At 39.1% G+C, this 20742-nt stretch overlaps 1 protein-coding gene across 1 annotated transcript; it reads right to left on the reverse strand.

Annotated features, from left to right (window-relative positions):
* Nucleotides 1-229: 229 nt before the first annotated feature.
* On the reverse strand, nt 230-1120 carry LOC141519367 (mas-related G-protein coupled receptor member X1-like). The gene has a single exon (XM_074231628.1). It carries the CDS (start codon nt 1118-1120, stop codon nt 230-232), a length of 891 nt encoding a protein of 296 aa, XP_074087729.1.
* Between the last annotated feature and the right edge of the window lie 19622 nt (nt 1121-20742).

A 20742-nucleotide genomic window follows, 5' to 3' on the forward strand; every position in this document is an offset into this window, starting at 1 on the left:
CATACCAGCCCCTAGAGCTCCACTCTCTGCCCTACCCTGCTCTCTGGCATATAGGAGGCACCTAATAATGTTTATTCATCACTTAGGGTTCACATCCTAGGCTCCAAGATAAGGGAAGAAAAGAGGAATGCTGGTTTCTCTCCCAGGGAAATGGGAAGGGACTGCAACTGTTCCTGGGGCAGAGGCCTCATTTCAAGACTTCAGAATGAAGTCTCTGGCTCATGACACCTCAGAACTCCTGCTTGTCCCCTAGGACCCTCTGGAGGACCACCCTGAAGGTCTCCTTCCCTCTTTTATGCCTTCCTCTGCCAAGGAAGAAGTAAATGAAGGGGTTGGCATTGCTGTTCACACAGGCCAGGAGCCAAGGGAGCCAATGAGGCATGGAAACATTGTGGTAGTGCTGTAGAAAATCCATGATCCCCATGGTCAGGCCACAGAGCAGGAAGATGAGGGCACTGAGTGGGACCAGTAGGTAGAGCCTGGGGGGCTGCCAGAGCCGGGAAGTACACTGGACCCTCAGCAAGAGGGTCAGGCTGGACATGCATAGGACACAAGTGAGGAGGTGGGACCAGACAAACTCAGTGATGAGGAAGGTGCTACAGAAATGGGGACTATGCATATGATACCACACCTGAAAATATACTACCTCAAACAGGCCGGTCAGAGCCCAGAGGACAGTGCACAGAGCTGTAGACAGGTGCTTGGGCTGGTGACATCGGTACCAGACCGGGAAGAGCACAGAGAGACAGCGCTCTGTGCTGATCGAGGCCAGGAGGCTCAGGCCCACAATGTAGAGCATGTACCTGAGGCAGAGCACTGTAACGTGCATTAAAGAAGAATAAAAATACCTAACGAAATAATTTATGATGGTCAGAAAGGAGCAGTAGAGGAAGAGGGCATCGGCCCCAGCCAGGTTGAGGGTGTAGATGGAGAAGGGATTCCTTGGGTTGCAGAAGCCCAGGAGCCACAGGACCAGGCTGTTCCCCACCAGCCCAACCAGGGAGATAAGTAGAGAGAGGATCAGCATCCAGTCACCTAAGGGAAATTCTCCAGGAGTCCCAGGAGCAAAATTTCCATTTTCACTTCTTCCCCTTGCTTTAGGTTTGGGGCACAGAACCATGGTGGGCAGTCCCAGCATCGGGAAGCCCTGCTCCTCTCAGATGCCTTGAGGACACAAAGATATGGAAAAGTATGAGGAATTTTCCCAATGCCTTCCTCTACCTCCAAGAGTTAGAGCCACCTCCTCTCCCTTCCCTTTGTCTCGGGTTCTCTGCCACAGTGCAGAGAGGTATGGGCCTAGAGTAAGAAATGATTCAAATCTCATCTCAGACACTTTCTAGCCACAGAAGGGATTATTTCAGTCATAATTATGATGAATTATTCAAGTCCAAGTAAGACTTTCCTGTCCTATTTTCGCGTTCATTCTCCATTCCCTGGAGATTATTCAGTCAGTCTCTGAAGGATTTTGCTGATGTTTCAGATTGCCTAAATCTTTCTGGTTCATGTTTTTCCATCATGGCTGGGGCTTCACTCAACTAGAATACTTTACAAAGAGCATTTCATTTGGATGAAATTCTCATTCAATATTGTTCCCTGACATAGATATCTTTGTCCAGAGAGCTGGAGGCAGATAAACCTCATCCCATCCTCAACAGATGGAGCTGAAGACTTTCACTATGCCTCCTTGTCCATCCCTTCATCATTTGTTCATTTATTCTTTTATTCATTCATAAATTCATCCATCCATTTATAGATTTCTCAAAATTTCTACTGATAACTTTTCCTTTTACATTTTTTTGTTCTATATGCTGTCCCCTCACATTGAGTTAATTTTTTAAATCAAAAAAAAAAGAAGAGAAAAGATATTTCAGCACAAGTAATTGTTAAATGACCTAAGTCCAACGGTATACTTCACAGTGTTCCATGCTTACAGGAAAGGAAGGAAAGAAATGTAATTTCTTTTGCTTGTTTTTCTGTGCCAAAGCAGAATCAGCATGTGGTCCAAACTTAGTGTTTTGAGATCCTGGTCTAGAATAATTTCAACACTGGATTTGGTGTTGGACCCACAAAGACAGAGGAATTGTCCATGCCTTGAAGTAGGTCATGTTCTATTGAAAGTGGGCAGAGGAAAGGGGAAAGCAGCCCCAAATGGTTCCCTCTGCCAAACTGACTAGCACAGGGGTCTGGATTATTAATTGCCATGACTTCAGCTTCTGTTTATATTAAGTGCAAATGCTGCACTTTAGTATGAAAGGGTGGATTTATAAGTGCAGACTGAGCAGAGGAGACAATCAAGGAGCTATGTGGCCCACCCATTCTGAGCCAGAACCTTGGTCCTGGAGTATTGGAAACAAGAATGTTGACATTCTCAAACTAGGGACTTCTGAAGCTCTCCAGCCAAAACTGTTCCTCCCTGCTGGAGGCCATATTAAAAGTGACTGATATTCGGGGACTTTTCCTCATCCCCAAGGGAAAAATAGCACAGCAGCAGAAACTGTGCAATCCCCATTTCTGAGACTGAGCAGTTTTCCTGCTGATGACATGGAGGAGATCAGTGTAAATGTATAAAGAAAGCATTAAACTCACAGAGAAATCTTCATCAGATCCAAGGTGTACTGACAGTCTTAAGCTCCATCTATTGAGGATGGGATGAGGTTTATCTGCCTCCAGCTATCTGGACAAAATCCAAGACCATGAATCACAAGGAAAGGCCCCAAATGAGGAATGTCCCCTTTTCTTCTCCAGGTTCCTGATGACTCCTGTGCCTGGTCCTGCTGTTGATGCCTGTGTCTGTCTTCCTCAGAAATCTCCTGTCCAGACACTGGGCAGAGAGGGCTGGGATTGGATCAGGATTCCTCTTACCCTTATGTTCACTTCTCTCTTCTTCCAATCATATAGGCCTAGTAAAAAGGTTTTCTATTTACTTTCAGGCATCAAGAGTAGGGATGTACCAAACTCTGATCCCAGGAGATGAACTCCCTATGGCCTTCAAGTCTAGCCAAAGCCTCAAAAATAGTGTTTCTCTAGTAAAGACTTTGATTCTTTCTAAATACTAACCTGTACACAGATGCATTAGAGGAATTACTGCGAGATTGGTGTGGTCCATTATTATCAATACACTGGATTTCCCATTATCCTTGCCTACTTATCAATCATATTTCCTACACTTTACGGAAGAAATACCCCCTTTGGAGCACCTGGTTCATTAGCATCCTCTTTTAGATCTTATAGAACTTTTCTGAATGTGAAATTGGACTTTTTTTCTATTGGCTAAATTCTCCATTAAAGTCCATGAGCCTTAAATTTCCCTTAGACTCCCTAGAATCTCTAGAGAGGATATTGGAGGGAGGACTTGACTGGTAAGAATCCTGGATTTTAAGGTTTTAATAGGGAAAAACATATATACATTCATGAAAATACATACATATATACACATAAACACATACTCATCATAAAATATACAATACAATAAACATATGTGAACATATAGGAAAGCACACAAATATGCACAGAGCATAATATAATATTTATGCCTACTTGCAAACATGCATATATTTATATCTATTTATGCCAAATAGTCTATCATGGGTTCTATAAATAGTTTTTGGATTTTTGTGAACTTGGAAGGAGAGCTATAACTTTATTTTTATTAACTTCTTTAAAAAAATTATTTATTTAAGGCAATGGGGTTCAATGACTTGCCCAAGGCCACACAGCTAGGCAATTATTAAGTATCTGAGGCTGAATCTGAACTCAGGTCTTCCTGACTCCAGAGCCAGTGCTCTATCCACTGTGCCAGCTAATTCCCCCCCCCCCTTAAATCAACTTCTAATAGAATTTCAGTATTTCCTTCAATTATTTTTAAGAGGAGAAGTTCATAAGCATAATATGATCACAGGAAATATTCATAACACAGACATGAACACATTTATTAATACAAAAGCTGCATTTATTCCAAATCCTTAGATAATTCTTGATTTCTTGCCTCCACTTGCTGCCCTCAGAATTGGAGAACTCAGAAATGGAGCCAAGATGGCAGAGTAAAGGCAGGGACTAACCTAAAGCCTTTCCCTAAACTTTCCAAACACCTTTAGATAATCACTAAACAAATTCTAGAGTATCAGAATCCACAAAAAGACAGTCAAACAATTTTCCAGTCCAAGACAAATTAGAAGGTCATCAGGAAAAGTCTGTCACAGAAGGAGCTATAGGAGCACAACTGAACTTAGGCCATGCCAGCACAGGTCGGGACCCAGCAAACTCAGAGCAGGCCTCAGCTTGCCTGAATCAGCGGTAGCAATGGAAGTTTCCAGACCTCTTAGCCCACAGACATTAAAGACAACTGAGAAGGTTAGCAGGAAAGGTCTGTCAGAGTGGAGCACAGTGTATCACAGGCCACAATCAACCCAGCAAACTAGGAGGAGGCCTTGGAAACCTCTTAATGAAGCAGTGGTAGCTGCTTCCAGAGCTCTCACCCCACAGATGGTAATGGAGTCAAACAACTGTTCAGAAGCAGAACTCCTGCTTTTCCTGTGTTTGGCTTCTGGTGCAATTCTGGGTGGCAATCCCAGGACAAGGAGTAACACTTGGGCCAGAGAGAAATGAGAACATTCTTCAAGATCCCAGGGCAGTAAAGATTGCTTGTGATCACTCACAGATCAGAGCACAGCCTAAAAGTAAAAACACTTCTCCTTAGATCATACTACTGTGGTAGAAATGAAAACTTCTAAGTCCTCAGAAATTTCTTTCAAAACAGCTACACAAAACCTTTCAAGATTCAGAAAGTTTGTCATCTGCCCTGGAAGAAGAGTTCCTCTTTAACAAAGTATTAACAGTATAGTAAGAGGTTATGAAAATGAGTAAACTAAAGTAAAAAAAAATCTCATCATGCAAAATTTCTATAGTGACAAGGAAGATCAAAACACACTCAGATGAAGATAACAAAATCCAATATCCAATGTCCAAAGCCTCCAAGAAAAATATACATTGATCATAAGCCATGGAAGAACCCAAAAAAGAATTTTGAAAAGAAAATGAGGAAGGTAGAAAAAAATTAGAAAGAGAAGTTAGGGTGAAGCAAGAAAACCGTGATATTCAAGTCAACAGTTTGATAAATGAGGCACAAAAATTACTGAAGAAAATAGAACCTAAAAAAACAGACGAGACAACATGGTAATAGATCTGGGCAGAGAGGGCTGGGATTGGATCAGGATTCTTCTTACCCTTATCTTCACTTCTCTCTTCTTCCAATCATATAGGCCTAGTAAAAAGGTTTTTCTATTTACTTTCAGGCATCAAGAGTAGGGATGTACCAAACTCTGATCCCAGGAGATGAACTCCCTATGGCCTTCAAGTCTAGCCAAAGCCTCAAAAATAGTGTTTCTCTAGTAAAGACTTTGATTCTTTCTAAATACCAACCTGTACACAGATTTAGGTTTGGGGCACAGAACCATGGTGGGCAGTCCCAGCATCCGGAAAAAGCCAATGAGGAGAATGCCTTAAAAAGCAGAGTTGGCCAAAGTGGGGGGGCAGCTAGGTGGTGCAGTAGATAGAACACTAGTTCTGGAGTCAGGAGGACCTGAGTTCAAATGTGACCTCAGACACTTAATAATTGCCCAACTGTGTGACCTTGGGTAAGTCACTTAACCCCTGTGCCTTAAATAAATAAAATTTAAAAAACAAACCAAAACCCCCCTTAGAATTGGCCAAGTAGAAAAAAAGGTAAAGAAATTCACTGAAGAAAAGAAAAATCCTTAAAAAGTAGAATAAATCATATGGAAAAGGAGGTATGAAAAATCATTGAAGCACAAAGTTCCTTAAAAATTATAATTTAGCAAATGGAAGTTAATGACTTTATGAGAAATTAAGATAAAACAAAAGCAAACTGATTTTAAAAAAGAAAATATGAAATATCTAATTTTACTGACCTATAAGAATAGATCCAGTAAAAATAATTTAAATATTATTGTATTATATGAAAACCTTGATAAAAAAATCAACAGCCTTGATATGTTTCAAGAAATTATCAAGTAAAAACCTTTCCTAATATTCTAGTACTAGAGAATAAAAATAGAAATGGAAAGAATCCCCTAATCACCTCTTGAAAGAGATCCCAAAAGGAAGGAAGAATATTCCCACCAGTCAGTCAGAAACAATGCAAGTAATTATGGAGCCATAGTCAGGATAGCACAAGATCAAGTAGTCTCTATATTAAATGCTCCAAGAATTTGTGATCTGATAGTCTGAAGGGCAAAAGATTTAGGAATGCAAGCAAGAGTCACCCACCCAGCAAAACTTAGTGTAATCCTTCAGGGAAAAATGGATATTCAATGAAATAGAGGACTTGCAAACATTCTTGATGAAAAGACCAGAACCAAATAGACAATTTGACTTTCAGTCTCAAAAGAAACATAAAAACGTAAATAGGAAAGGGAAATGATAGGGGACTAATAAGGTTAAACTGTTTACATTCCTACATGGAACTATGATACTGGTAACTCACAAAAACTTTCACATTATTAAGACAGTTAGGAATATGTATATACATATATATATATATATATATATATAATGTGTGTGTGTGTGTGTGTGTATCTCATGACTGTGAGTTGAATATGAAGGCATGATTTAAAAAATAAAACTGAGGATAAGAGATGACTGTACTGTGAGAAAGGGAAAGGAAGAGGTAGAATGGGATAAAATTTCTCATATGAAAGAGGCAAGAAAAACCTTTTTCAGTGGAGGAGAAGATGGGGGAGGTGAGGGGGAGTGAGTGAACCTTACTCTCATCAGAAATGGCTCAAAGAGGAAAGAATGTACACAATTTGTTTAGAAATCTATCATCCCTGCAGGAAAATAGGAGGGAAAGGGGATAAGAGAAAGACGGGTAATAAAAGGGAGGACATAAAGGAGTAGTCAGGAGTCAAAATCATTTTTTGGGGTAGTAAACCACTTTTGAGAAGGGACAATAGGAATTGTGAAAAAAATTGTGAAGCAAGTTCTTGGATTAAAGACTTTGTTTTTCAAATATATGAGTGAAATTTATAAAGACGATAGCCATTCCCCAATTGCCAGGTGATCAAAAGATATGAAGTTTTCAGATGAAATCATCAAAGCCATATAAAATTTTGCCAAAAAATGCTCTAACTCACTATTGATTGCAGAAATGCAAATTAAAGCAATTTTGAAGTACTATGTCATATCTATTAGATTGAACAATAGGAAAGAAAAGGAAAATGCATTGGAGACAATGTGGGAAAAATGAGACATTTGATGCATTGTTGGAACTGATTCAACTACTCCATAGAGCATTTAGATCTCTCCTTAAAGTATATAAACCTATGCATACCTTTTGACCTAGTAATAATACTTCTAGATCTGTCTTGTTCCCCCCCCCCCCCAATCCTGGGGCATTCAAGGCTCCCCTGAACAAGGGGTCCAGTCTGATTCTATAAAAGATATTGGTGAGCTCCAGATTCATTATATAATTAAGGTAATATTCAGTGGGCAGATAAGATATTTGATTTCCTGAAAAAACTGCCCCTAAACTCCTGTGGTAATTATAGAAATAAGACAAAGGGAGAAGGACTTATAGAGTATGTTAGTATGGATTGACTTATATTTTGGGGTTTGCTCTGCTCCTTACTGGGCTTGGGTCCCAGAAACTAGATGCCATATCAGTACTGTCTTGGCTAGAGTTCTGGACATGTGAGACCCTGCACTGGTCATTATTATCAGGCCCCAGTCACTTAGTTTTCTTTTGTCTCACATTAATTTGGTTTACATTATTCATAGCTTCAATTGATAAGACATTATTATTATTATTATTATTATTATTATTATTATTATTATGACTTTCACAGGTAGAAACTTTTCCTAGGAACTCATTGGTCATGACATTTACTGTTGGAGATGTTTGCTAGGAAGCCTATGTTATTCTTGTATTTTACTATTTAAGAGATCCACATTATTATTTTTTCTCTTTTTCTTTATTTTTCATTTGTTTTCCAATTATATATAATGGTAGGTTTCTACCTATAATTTTTTGTAAGGTTTTAAATTTTACAATTTTTCTCCCACCCTCCCTTCTCTTCCCCGCCCTGCCCCCTCCACCAGAAGGCAAGAGATTCACATTACTTTGGATTTCACTAAAGGAACCCCACAAGATCTGTGTCCCAAAGAGACAAAAAATAATAAAAAAGAAGAGAATCTAAATGTACAAGCATATTAATAGTGGTTTTTCTGGTGACATAGAATTGGAAATTGAGGGGATATTCTTGGAGAATGGTTGAAAAAATTGTGGCAGGTGACTATGATGGAATACTACTCTGCTATATGAAATGATGAACTCTCAGCAAAACCTGGACTTACAGAAGCTGAGGGAAAGTGACATGTGCTGTGTATAAGTAATAGCAACATTGTAAGATGATCAGCTGTGAATGACTTATTTTCAGCAATATAATGATCCAAGACAACCTTGAAGGATGTATGTTGCAGAAGACTAACCATCCCAAGAGAAAGAACTAATGGTGACTGAACATAGATTAAATCATACTTTCAAATTTATTTCTTTTGAGTTTTTTTGAGTTCATATTTTCTTTCACAATGTAATTATAATGGAAATATTATGCATGACTCCACATGTATAACCTGTAATGAATATTTTATGCCTTCTCAATGGGGGAGGGGTGAAGAGAGAGGAAAGAAGAGAATTTAAAACTTAAAGTCTTAAAAATGAGTGCTGGAATTTTTTTTACATGTAACTGGGGAAAAAGAAAATTACAAATAAGGAATTTTTTTTTAGGTTTCTTTTTTGCAAGGCCAATGGGGTTAAGTGGCTTGCCCAAGGTCATACAGCTAGGTAATTATTAAGTGTTTGAGATGGGATTTGAACCCAGATACTCCTGACTCCAGGGCCTGTGCTTTATCCACTGCGCCACCTAGCCACCCCAAAGAATTTTTAAAAAATGAAAAAAAAAAACCTGGAACGACAAACTCAGAAAGAGCAATTCCCTCCTCATAATTATAGCAATTTATTGTATTGAGTGAGCACTTCTATTTCCATTCTCACTCACAAATGGCTCAAAATATGATTTTATGGAGGACAAATGCTTATTTTAGCCTTACTTTTCTATGGACAAGAAGACTGAATCTGAGACACTGGCCCTAAACTGGTCAGGTCACACTGCTCATGTGACAGCTAAGTGGTACTGTGGGTAAAGTGCTAGTCCTGGAATAAGGAAGACATGCCTGGGTTCAAATCCTGGCTGACCTTGTACTACTCACTTAACCTCTATCCCATGTTCCTCAACTGTTAAGATGTAGATTATATCATCTTCTTTCTAGGATTGTTATGAGTATCAAATGAGTCAAAATTTATTGGGGATGGCTAGGTGGTGCAGTGGATAGAACACTGGCCCTGGAGTCAGGAGTACCTGAGTTCAAATCCGTACTCAGATCCTTCCTTCCTTCCTTCCTTCCTTCCTTCCTTCCTTCCTTCCTTCCTTCCTTCCTTCCTTCCTCTCCCTTCCTTCCTTCCTTCCTTAACAAAGGATTTTACTCCCCGGGTAATAGAATGCATGAAGGTGTGTATGGTATTAATCTTGTAAAGGAATGGATGGACAGGTTATGACAGATGCCTAGTAAGGATAATGAATGTAGAGTATAATATGCATCAGTGTATACTCTACTGCCATAACAAATACCACTACCTCCATTCCAGCAAGATGTTGTGTTTGATGACTTGGGTAGGTCCTCTTCTATTGCTGTTTTCCTGTAACAGAGTCAGTCTGCTCTCTGCCTTAAAAGACCCAATAGTGATTGTGATTGACCATTAATATGGAGAGATGGTTTAGGTGATGATCCGATTGCTTTGTTTTTCTTTTTTGAATCAAGGATCTCTTTTATGTGACTATACATTATTCTCCTAAAGGTTTTTATCTAGAGGAGAGTCAGCCTTTGAGGAAAGTGTCAGTGACATTCTCTCGATCAGTTTTTTAGGTAGAAATTTATCAATAATATTTTTCTCTCAAAGATTTGGCAATTTCCAACTTTGAGTTTCACAGAGGAACATCAATATTAGGTTTCCTACAAAAATGACCTCCTTTGTGTAGGCTGACTCTAATTCAGATCTGCTAGAAAAGTTCTTTTCTTTGTACCATCCCAGTGTTATACTCATGAGTCCAAATGTGGTGGCCCAGTTGCTTCAGATGGTAGAGTTTATTACAAAGATCTTGACAGATCTGTTCTGGAGACTAGTGAATGTTATATTGGTCTGGGAGGAAGATTCAGCTTCCAGTCTTTCATGTGATACTAGGTAGTCTATGTGGGCAACTGTGGGCAAATCCCTGCCCTTCTGAATCTATTATTGTTTTATCTATAAAACTAAAATTATGAGAGAGAGAGAGAGAGAGAGAGAGAGAGAGAGAGATGAGACATGAGAGAGAAAGAGAAAGGTTCCTTTTTGATTGCAATAAGGTAGCTTGTCACATATCATCTAAATTATATAGTACAATGATCAGATTTAGACTCCATCTTTCATAGGGAAAATAAAGTCATAAGGGACACTAAATTTCAACATTGTTGGTGAGAGGCAAAGAATCATTTCCTTTGAAGAAGGAAAGTGGAGGTGACATTGGGAGGGAGGGAGAAGAACAGATGCTGGAGTAAGACTTGGAAATTCTCTTCAGAATCAGAGGGAAGGGCAGGGAGCTTGAAGGTAACATGTCCAATCCATTATAGAGATTGACCAGGAGAGGGTGGGAATAGTAAATGCCTTGAGAGGATGGAATTCCTTTTCCTCCCCTCCTCAGGCTAGGGAGAGCACACATTTATTGTTTTCTACCTGTGGAGCAACCCCACATGAGATCCTGGAATAGCTTTCCCAAAGGAAACTCTTTTGTCTTTAACCTCAGGGGATATTTCTAACCCCTTGAAGAGACCAGGCTACCAGCATTGTAGGGGGATACTATCTTTTATGGGAGGAAGGATGCAGCTGAGATTGGTTAGGATTCCAAGGAAAGGAAAACTTTCATAGGATCTCCTATCTGAGCCTTCCCATGGAACATGTTCATGAAGGTCCTCTTCCTGAATTAGCAACTTTGGTAATTCAGAGATGATGAACTGTTGTTTCTAGTCACAGAGTGATTCAGTGTTGATGTATAAGGACACTTTGAAATGTTGAAACTCTTGTCTCATTGGCTGGATTGGGGGAAGCCTTGGTACTCCCTAGACATGTAAAAAGAGGAACCAGCTTTTATCTTAGATTCTTGATTCCAAGCTCTTTTGTAACAAATAGTGCACTCTCTCTGCAGATTTCCCATGATGAGCAATATGTGTCCCTTGCTCCTATGTTGTTGTTATTTCCATGCGAAAAGTAGAGTGACCTTTGTATAGCTTCCCTGGCCACGTTTTTTGTCTCTTCATTCCTGTTGACCTCACTGAGCTTCTAGGAAATGAATCCTGGCTATGAGGCAACCTGATGTTTTGAGATCCAGAGTCCAAGTAGTGGATATGACTGGGAGAAAGGGAACCTTCTTTATCAAGAAAGGCAACTATTTACCAGAACAATGGTATATGTTTTGGCTCATTTTACTAGCAGACATAAAGCAAAAGTTGTGTGGAAAATGCAGGAATTGAGTGACAATTAAAAAGGCCTAAACAGAAATCACAAAAACCACCTTTGTCCTTTGTCAGAAGCCTTACTCACTCTTTTCTTAGGTCCAGGAACAATCCCATCATTTGAATGCAAACCTGTTCTGTCTATACATGCATCAATCTCAATGCATTGGTTTCCTTGGATTATGTGAGAGACTCGAGAATAATGAATTGATTTCTTGAATTGGAATCAGGAAAATCTGGATTCAAATTCTGTCTCTTACTAACTAGGGAAGTTTAATGTAGCTTCTTTGAGCCTCTCCCGAGTTTCCTCAGGTCTGAAATGGTGGAAAGAGTAGTTACTATATCCTAGGTGTAATGAGGGAACTGTCCAATCTTGTGATATTTCATTCAGAGACTTGGTGAGGCTTCAAGATGTGCTTGATGGACTGAGAACCTTTATCAAAACATGGACAGGGATTATTTGAGTGAGTCTTCTTGGTTTCTGGTATGATGATGAAATTCCCTTTTTTTGTTGGTGTCAGGGCTCTGCATTGATAAAAGAAAGAACACCATTTGCATGCTTCTAAGGAACTGGTCCATTTTCAAGCTGTGCAAAAGTTATTTGCAAACCTTCTTGTTAGGGACAATTATTATTCTATGCTAAAAAAAATTTAACACTATCATCAAACTGTTCTCCAGAAACACTGTTTGTGTGAGAACACCTTCCTGAGAAATGTCTTGGCCCCTCTCTGGTCAGTGAACAGCCGGCTCTTCCTTGAGATCCTTTCCCTGGGTCAAACATTCCCATTTTTAGTCCAGATTAGTAAATAAATTTGTTGCTCCTGGGCTCCCTTCAGATCAGGGACTTCTAGAGGAAATTCTATGTCTTGAGAATTTTATTGATTATCTCTCAGCTTAGCCAAAGCCATGCTGAATGGACTTGTACATACAAAATTTACAGCTAACTCCTCTTCATTGACATGAAAATGGATTATTTCACATGCAAAGTTATCATTACTATTTGTGAATTCCCCTGCAACCTCTTTTATCTCATTCTTGTTCTTCTCAGCCTCTCTTTTTTGCCCTATTCATGTTACCTTATCCTGTCCCCTTCTCCTACTATTCCCTGTTCTACCTACCCCTTATCCTTTCCCTCACCCTTCTAAATCGTAATCTTTCCAGTCTTCTAAAAGTCCCTCCCTTATCTTATCCTTCCATCCTTTTATTTCTTTCCAAGTTTAGAAGACTTTTTAAAATCCATTCTTAGATGGATATCTTGTTCTTTTTCTCTTTAATCCTAATACATTGAGTGTAAGGTTTCAGTACTATCAGACCTCTCCAATACCTGTTCCCTTTCTATCCATTCTTCCTTTCAGGCCCTGTTTGTATGAGATAGTTCCTCCTTTTAAGTTTTTCCTCCCCAATTTTTTTTAAAGAATCACCCTTTTGTTATTATTTTTTTTTTGTTTTGGATAAGTGATGAACTCATGACCATCTGACCCCAGAGTGCAGGTATAAAAAGAAAAAAAAATCAGATTTATTAAAAAGTTACTATAAACACAAAATAAAGTACAGAGTAAAGAATTCTTTAAAGACTCTGTGTGTATGTGTGTGTGTGTTTGTGTGTGTGTGTGTGTGTGTGTGTGTGTGTGTGTCTGTGTCTGTATGTGTAGGTTAAGTGCAATAGTCTAAACCAGACATGCCAGCTGCTGATTAGATCTATAGGAAAGGTAAGAGGGTAAGCCTCTTGCTGGACTTCCTTTAAATGGCCCTCCAGGATCAGTGGAAGGGTTGGAATTTTGGGAGTGGATAGCATCTGATATTGGAAGGTTACTATAGGAGGACTCTCTACTTGGTTTAAGGTTACATTTATTGCACCTGTGTAATTTAACCTAGCCCAAAGGTGAGCATCTGGCCAAAGTCATTCAGAGAGTCTTAAAATTTGCATGGGCATAAAAAAGGTCAAAAAGGAAAAACATTAATAGTATAGAAAAGATTAAAAAATTAGTAGCTTATATATGTACACACACATATATACATTTATAGGATTATAAATTTTGGTTGGCTGAATCAATCCCATCATACTCAACTCAAACCCAACCTTTTTTTCAAGCTGCCCTAATAATAACGTTAGGGCTAATACTGATAACATATTCACAGTTAAGAATTAAACAGTTTAAACTCAATAAGGCTTTTATAATTAACTGTTAAAGTTTTCCATATATTTATTCTTGTTTTTCTATATTAATTTCTCCATTTAGTTCTTGCCTTTTTTCACAAATGGTGAGACTTTCAATTCATTACATATCTATTTTTTAATTTAAATTAAGGATCACATTCAACTTTGCTGGGCAAGTTAAAATGGATAACAGAGACTAGGAGGAATAAATAACCAGAATCCAAGAATATGGTGTTAATAAGAAGCAAATTTAAAATAGGACATAAACAATTAAAATGGAGGTTTTATTATGCTTCACCTGATGCAAAAAAGTCAGATGTAGCAATCATGATCTCATTCAAAGTAAAGGTTAAAATAGATATAATTAAAGGAGATAAACAGGGTACCCATATTTTGCTAAAGATATCATCAATAATGAAGCAATATCAATACTGAACTTACATGCACCAATGACAATAACATCTAAATTGGAAAAAGGTTAAATGTTTACAAGTGGAGATAAATAGTAGTGCTACCATCATGGTGGAATTTAATCCTCTCCTCTCAGAACTTGACAAATCTAACCAAAAAGAAATATGAAAGTAATCAAGGAAATGAATAGAATTTTAGATAAGCTAGATATGAATGATATTTCAAGAGAACTGAAAGGACATAGAAAGAAATATGCCTTTTTTTCTCAGTAGACTTTACAGATCTTTGCAAATATTTACCATATATTAGAATATAAAGATTTTATAGTTAAAAGCAGAGAAGCAGAAATATTAAAAGTATTTTCACATTACAATGCAATAACATTACATTTAATAAGGAACAACAGTTACATACATAAAATACTAATTGAAAATCAAACAACCTCATCTTAAAGAAAGAATAGTTAAATCATAGAAACAAAAATTTCATTAAAAATATCAAAAATGATCCAACATACTAAATGTATGAGATACAGCAAAAGAAAGAATAAGAGGAAAATTTATATCTCTAAACACTTAGATCAATAAAGTAGGAAAGGGCAGGTTAATGAATTGGCTATACAATTTAAAAAAAACTAGGAAAAAAAAGCTAAAAACTTCAGTTAAACACTAAACTGGAGATCCTAAAAAATAAAAATGTTATTAAAATAGATTAAGAAAGGGCAACTTGGTGGTACAGTGGTTAGGGCACTGACCTTGGAGTCAAGAGGACCTGAGACACTTAATATTTAGTTGTGTGACCTTAGGTAAGTCACTTAACTCCATTGCCTCGCAAATATTGTAAAAAATAAGGATTGAAAAACCCACTGAATTAATACATAAAATGGAGTTAATTTTAAGAAAAATCTAATAAAATAGATAAACAATTGGTTAGTTTGTTTTAGAAAAAGACAGAAAAAAATCAAATCACTATTATTAAAAATGAAAAGTGTGAATCTACCAGTAATGAAGTAAGTCAATTATATGAATTTATTTTGTTCCATTATATGCTTATAAATTTAACAATTTGAATGAAATGAGTGTTTACAAAACTGTAACATCAGAAGGTAGAAAAGATTAAAAAAATCTAAGTAGAACTGCTTTTAGAAAAAAACAATTGAACAGGCCACACCTTTGGAAAAAAGCAAGAACACAGATGGACTTACAAGTGAATTCTAAGACATAGTTAAGGATCAATTAATTCCAAAATTAAATAGATTATTTGGAATAATAGGTAAATAAGGGATCTTAACAAACTCCTCTCATGAACAAATATATACTAATACCTACACCAGGAAGATTTAAAACAGAAAATGAAATTATAGAACATTCAAAAGTCCTAAATAAAATACTAACGAAAACAGTACCAAAATATATTTTAAACATTATGCATTATGACCAAGAGGAGTTATAGAAGAAATATAGGAATGGTTTAGATAACAAAAAATATTAACAAAATTGATTACATGAATAATAAAGGTTAAAAAAATCAAAAGATGACATCATCCTGTTCCTGGACTGGGTAAAATATGGGACCTGAAACCACTGAGGAAAAACTAAGGTCATTGTCACTGGAGGAATTAAAAGGAGACTGAATGATTGGAATATTCCATAGGTATCTGTAGGTAATAAAGTCTCCTGCTTTAGTCTCATTAGGGCTCACCCTGATCTATGATACCCTTGTAATCTCTACCCTCATCAGGAACTGCATCATGCTGAGAGACTGGTAAGAGTCTCAGAAACATAGAAACCCAGAGACTCAGAGAGTCTGAGACCTGGACAAATAGACTGGAAGCAAGAGGGAATGCTGAGGTCAGTCTTGACCTTAGAGGGAGAGAAGTGTTTGGTTCAACCCTATGATGGGACTGAGAGGGGGAAGGTAAAGGAGAACTAGCAGGAATGGGGGGGCATAGCTGAACTGGAATCTCTTTTGTTCAGAGGAAGGGGAGAAGCAGTGAGGCCTAAGGGAATCTTGTGGATCCAGGCTGAGAGAAAGAGACCTGGTGGGGAGCATAGTCTATGGAACTTTCAGGAGTCTGACCTCTGACTCTCTGCCTTCATTCACAGAGACTGACTAGGTGAGGACTGCGAAACTGGGAGTCTTAGAGGATGCACTTTCTCTTCCTGTATTCAAGACAGGGACATTTTTGGAGTAGATCTCCTCTGGACTGGTGACATATGAGGCCCTGGACCTCACTCTCCAGGTAAAGGAACCTCCAGCAAGCAAGGGGGCCCCAAAGTTCACAGAACATTGAATCTGGAGTCAGGAGCATCTGAGTTCAAGGGTCAGATATGCTTTTGTTTTGGGACCCTGAGCAAATCATTGATCCTCTTCTTGCCTCAGTTTCCTCAAGCGTAAAATGGATATTATAATATTATCAACCTCCTTAATGAGATATTTGTAAAATACTTAAAGTACTTTTACTTAAAGTAATCTGCCCAATGTAATGTTGTTCAGTCATGTGACTCTTTGTGACCTCTTTTGGTGATGGAAGGGAGAATCCTGACTTGGGGCAGAGGATTCATTTCTTTTTGTCTGTTTGTTTTTGCTAGGCAATGGGTTTGAATAACTTGCCCAAGGTCATGCAGCTAGGTAATTATTAAATGTCTGAGGTCGTATTTGAACTCAGGTCCTCCTGACTTCAGGGCCAGTGCTGTATTCACTGCTCCACTTAGCTGCCACAGGGGACTCATTTCATGAGCTCTCCTGGCTGAGTCTCTTGTTCTTAGCCCCTGAATGAAGTTTCTGGAATATTGTGGTGGGGATATCCTTTGTCCCATCTCCAAACTCTTGCTGGTGTGAACCCTAAAATTATAAGATCCTCAAAAACATAGGGTTAATACAAAACAGAAAAATATTGATTAGACATGAAGTTTTATTCTCTGGGATTTACCAAGCAAAGTCTATAGATCATGGCAACCATCTCATGATGATCACAAAGAAGCTGGGAAAGCAAGTGGATTCTTATATCATTTGGGAGATGTGAAAAATCCTTAACATTCTTAGTGACCTATGCATGGGAATTTACTCAGTATCTCTAACTGAAACTGATACATAGGTGATCATTTTTGTTTCTCTTCCTGAATTCTTCTCCTGTTTCTCCCTGGGAGGGTGGTTTCCTTACATTCTGAGCATGATTCTCCTAGATATTGTGATGAACACACTGCAGGGTTCATTTCTAACTGCAAGGCAAGGTGACCTGATAGGAAGCCCAGTGTTGAATCCCTGTTCAGACATCATAACCTTATGTTGAGTCCCTTTCTGGACTCCCTTAACCTTCCCCAGGCCAGCGTTGAGGGGCAGGAGACAAGGAAGACAAGTTCCCCAAGATCTCCAAGGTCTCCAGGGTGTCCATTTATTAAAGCAGATACAAGTGTTTAAATAGCCTAGCCAGACCCTAATCCACTCCCACTCCTGTGGCACTTAGTAAAACACCTCTGGTGTTCAAGGACACCAGGTGATTACAACAGATCCTAACAGCCCAGTATTCTCTAAGCAGAATTAATCTTCTATCACAATATAGTTATGAGAAATTATTAGTACTTTCACACTGGTCTCCCAGGACCCTCTGGAGGATTACCCTGAGGGGCTTCTTCCTTCATCTATGCCTTTGTCCTGTCCAGAAAGAAGTAAGTGGAGGGGTTCACGCTGCTGTTCACACTGACCAGGAGCAAAGGGAAACAAAACGGGATGGGAATGTGGTAGAGTAAAAGAAAATCCACTCTCCTCATGAACAGGCCATAGAGGAACACAAGGACATTGAACAGAACCGGCAGAGCTGGCTACTGGCGCTGGGAGCTGTGTTGGACCTTCAGCAGCAGGGTCAGGCAGGACACACATCACAGGTGGGGGAGTGGTGGTGAAGATGAGGAACGGCAGGGACTTGAGGGTGAGGAGGTAGGCACAGAAATTGGGACTATCAGCATAAGAACAAATGACAAAAAGCCTCCCTCCAGCAGGCCAGTCAGAGCCCAGAGAATAGCACTGTGCCTGAGCCGGTGAAATGGGTTCCTGATGGGAAAGAGCACTCGGTGCTGATCGCACCAGGAGGCTCAGGCCCACAGCGCAGAACTTGTATGTGAGATACCCGTTACCTGTACACTGAAGGAAAACCAACATGGCTAACAAAGCATCCATGATGATCAGAAAGGAGCAGCAGAGGAAGGGGGCATCGGACAGGTTGAGGATGTAGGTGGGGAAGGGATTCCTTGGGATGCAGAGGCCCAGGAGCCACAGGGCAAGGCTGTTCCCCTCCAGCCCAACAGGGGTGATGAGCAGAGAGAGGATCAGCACGCAGTCATGTAAGGGAAATTTTGCAGGTGTTTCAGCCCCAAGACTAAATCCATTTTCACTTCTCTCTGTTGCCTTGCCAGGAACATATTCCTGCTGCTCCACTGTGGAGGGCACGGCCATGGCGGGTGATCCCAGGAAGCCCTTCTTTCAGATGCTCTGGGGACATGAAGAATGGAAGTGGATCAGGGATATTTCCTCTTAACTTTACCTTTAGAGTCTCCTCTTCCTCACTCTAGGGTGCAGCTAGGGGTGCCACAGTACAAGAGAGTGATGGATCTAGAATTAGAAATAAATTTAAATCTAGTCTCAGGGTTACTGGGAGAGAAATTATTATTTCTAATTAAGAGTGAAATTATTCAATTTGGATTAAAGTTATTTCCTTATTCAGAAATCAGTCTCCTGTAGGTTATTCAGTCAGTCTCTGAAGGACATTACTGATGGATGAAATTGCCCAAATCCTCCTGGTGCATGTTTTTCCATCATGGGTGGGAACCCACTCAACTAGAAGATTTTACAAAGAGGATCTTATTTGGATGGATATTCTCACCCCACCATTGTTCTCTGTTCATTGACTGGGTAGAGATGGATGTCTTTGTCAGAGAGCTGGCAGCAGTGCACCTTTAGCAGGTGAAAGTGGACTTTAAACTCACCTTGGTGTCCACCTTTCATTGATGATTAATCATCCAGAAATGATTTTCACCTTCAGGCACACTCCCTTGTCTAAAGACTTTTTAAGCATTCAATGCTCTCTATTATATGCTAGGCATGGGTAACAAATTGATTGTTAATCACCCAGAAATTATGTCACTTGGACTTTTCATTAGTCACAATAACTGTGCAACTCTGGACAAATTACTTAATATCTATCTGTCTTCCCAGGGTCCTCAACTGTAAGAAGAGATCAATAGTAGCATCAAACTCTCAGGATTTTTCAGAGGATCAAATGAAAAATTATTTGTAAAATGTTTGTTATAATAATAGGTCCTTAAATCAAGCTTGTTTCATTTCCCCCTTTCTCTTACAATGATGCCAAGTGAGCTACAGAAATGAGCCTTTTGGAGACAATTGGGGGCTACACTTGCCTTTCCCTTCTCTGATCATCCTCCAACTCGTCCTTCATTGTCTTCTCTCTAGTGCTCTTTCTTTAATCTATGGGGGTTTAACTTCTACAACCAATGTGGCCGGGCCTCAGGGTTCAGTGAACCACGGAATCCAATGCAGAAGACACTTGTTCATTCATTTGCTGTCTGTATACCTGCATTTGTTTGTTCATTTATCCTAATCTTCATTCATCCAATTATTAAAAAATTTCTTCCAAAAACTTTTCCCTTTACCTAATTTTTGTTTTTTTCTTTTCCCCACTGAGCCAATTTTTTTAGATCAAAGAAAGAAGAGAAAAAAAGATTTTTAACACAATTAACCATCATATGAATTAGGTCTAAGTCCATCAATATACAAACAGTTTTCCAAATCCATAGAAACTCACCTTTGGAAAGGAGGCAAGGAAACACAATTATCTCTTGAATATTCTTCTGTGCCAAACTGTGATGAATATTTGCTCCTTATTTACTTGTTTTGAAATTCTGGATCCAGAATAATTTTTTTAGGTTTCTGAAAGCCAGTGGTGTTAAGTGACTTGCCCAAGGTCACACAGCTTGGTAATTAGTGTCTGAAGTCAAATTTGAACTCAGGACATCCTGACTCCAAGGTCAGTGCTCTATTCATTGTGCCACCTAGCTGTCCCATCCCCAGAATAATTTTCATCACTAGATCTGGTGCTGGGGATGCAAAGGCATTGGCACTGTCTTTGCCCTGAGGTAGCTGATGCTCTACAGAGGGAGGAGGAAGCAGCACCAGGAGCTCACCTCCTTTCAAACCAGGCAACTGACCAGCAGGAACTCTGCCAAACTGCAGGTGTCTGGATTGTTGATTGTTGTGGCTTCAACTTCTCTGTCTTGACAAATGATGTCCTTTAGGGACAAATGTTTCTGAAAGGGTGGATCTGTTAATGCAGGCTGAGAAGAGGAGAAAATAAAGAAGCTATGGGATCCAAAGCCTGGGTCTGGACGACTGGCTTCTGAAGCTCTCCAAACAAAATGCTCCCTGCTTGCTTGAGGCCATCTTAAAAAGGGTCTGAAGGAACCAAGAGAACATTGTACACATTAGCAACAGCATTGTGAGATGATCAGCTATGATGGATGTAGCTCCTCTCCGCAGTTCAG

Source organism: Macrotis lagotis, chromosome 3 (assembly GCF_037893015.1).
Source record: "Macrotis lagotis isolate mMagLag1 chromosome 3, bilby.v1.9.chrom.fasta, whole genome shotgun sequence".
Lineage (NCBI taxonomy): Eukaryota > Metazoa > Chordata > Mammalia > Peramelemorphia > Peramelidae > Macrotis > Macrotis lagotis.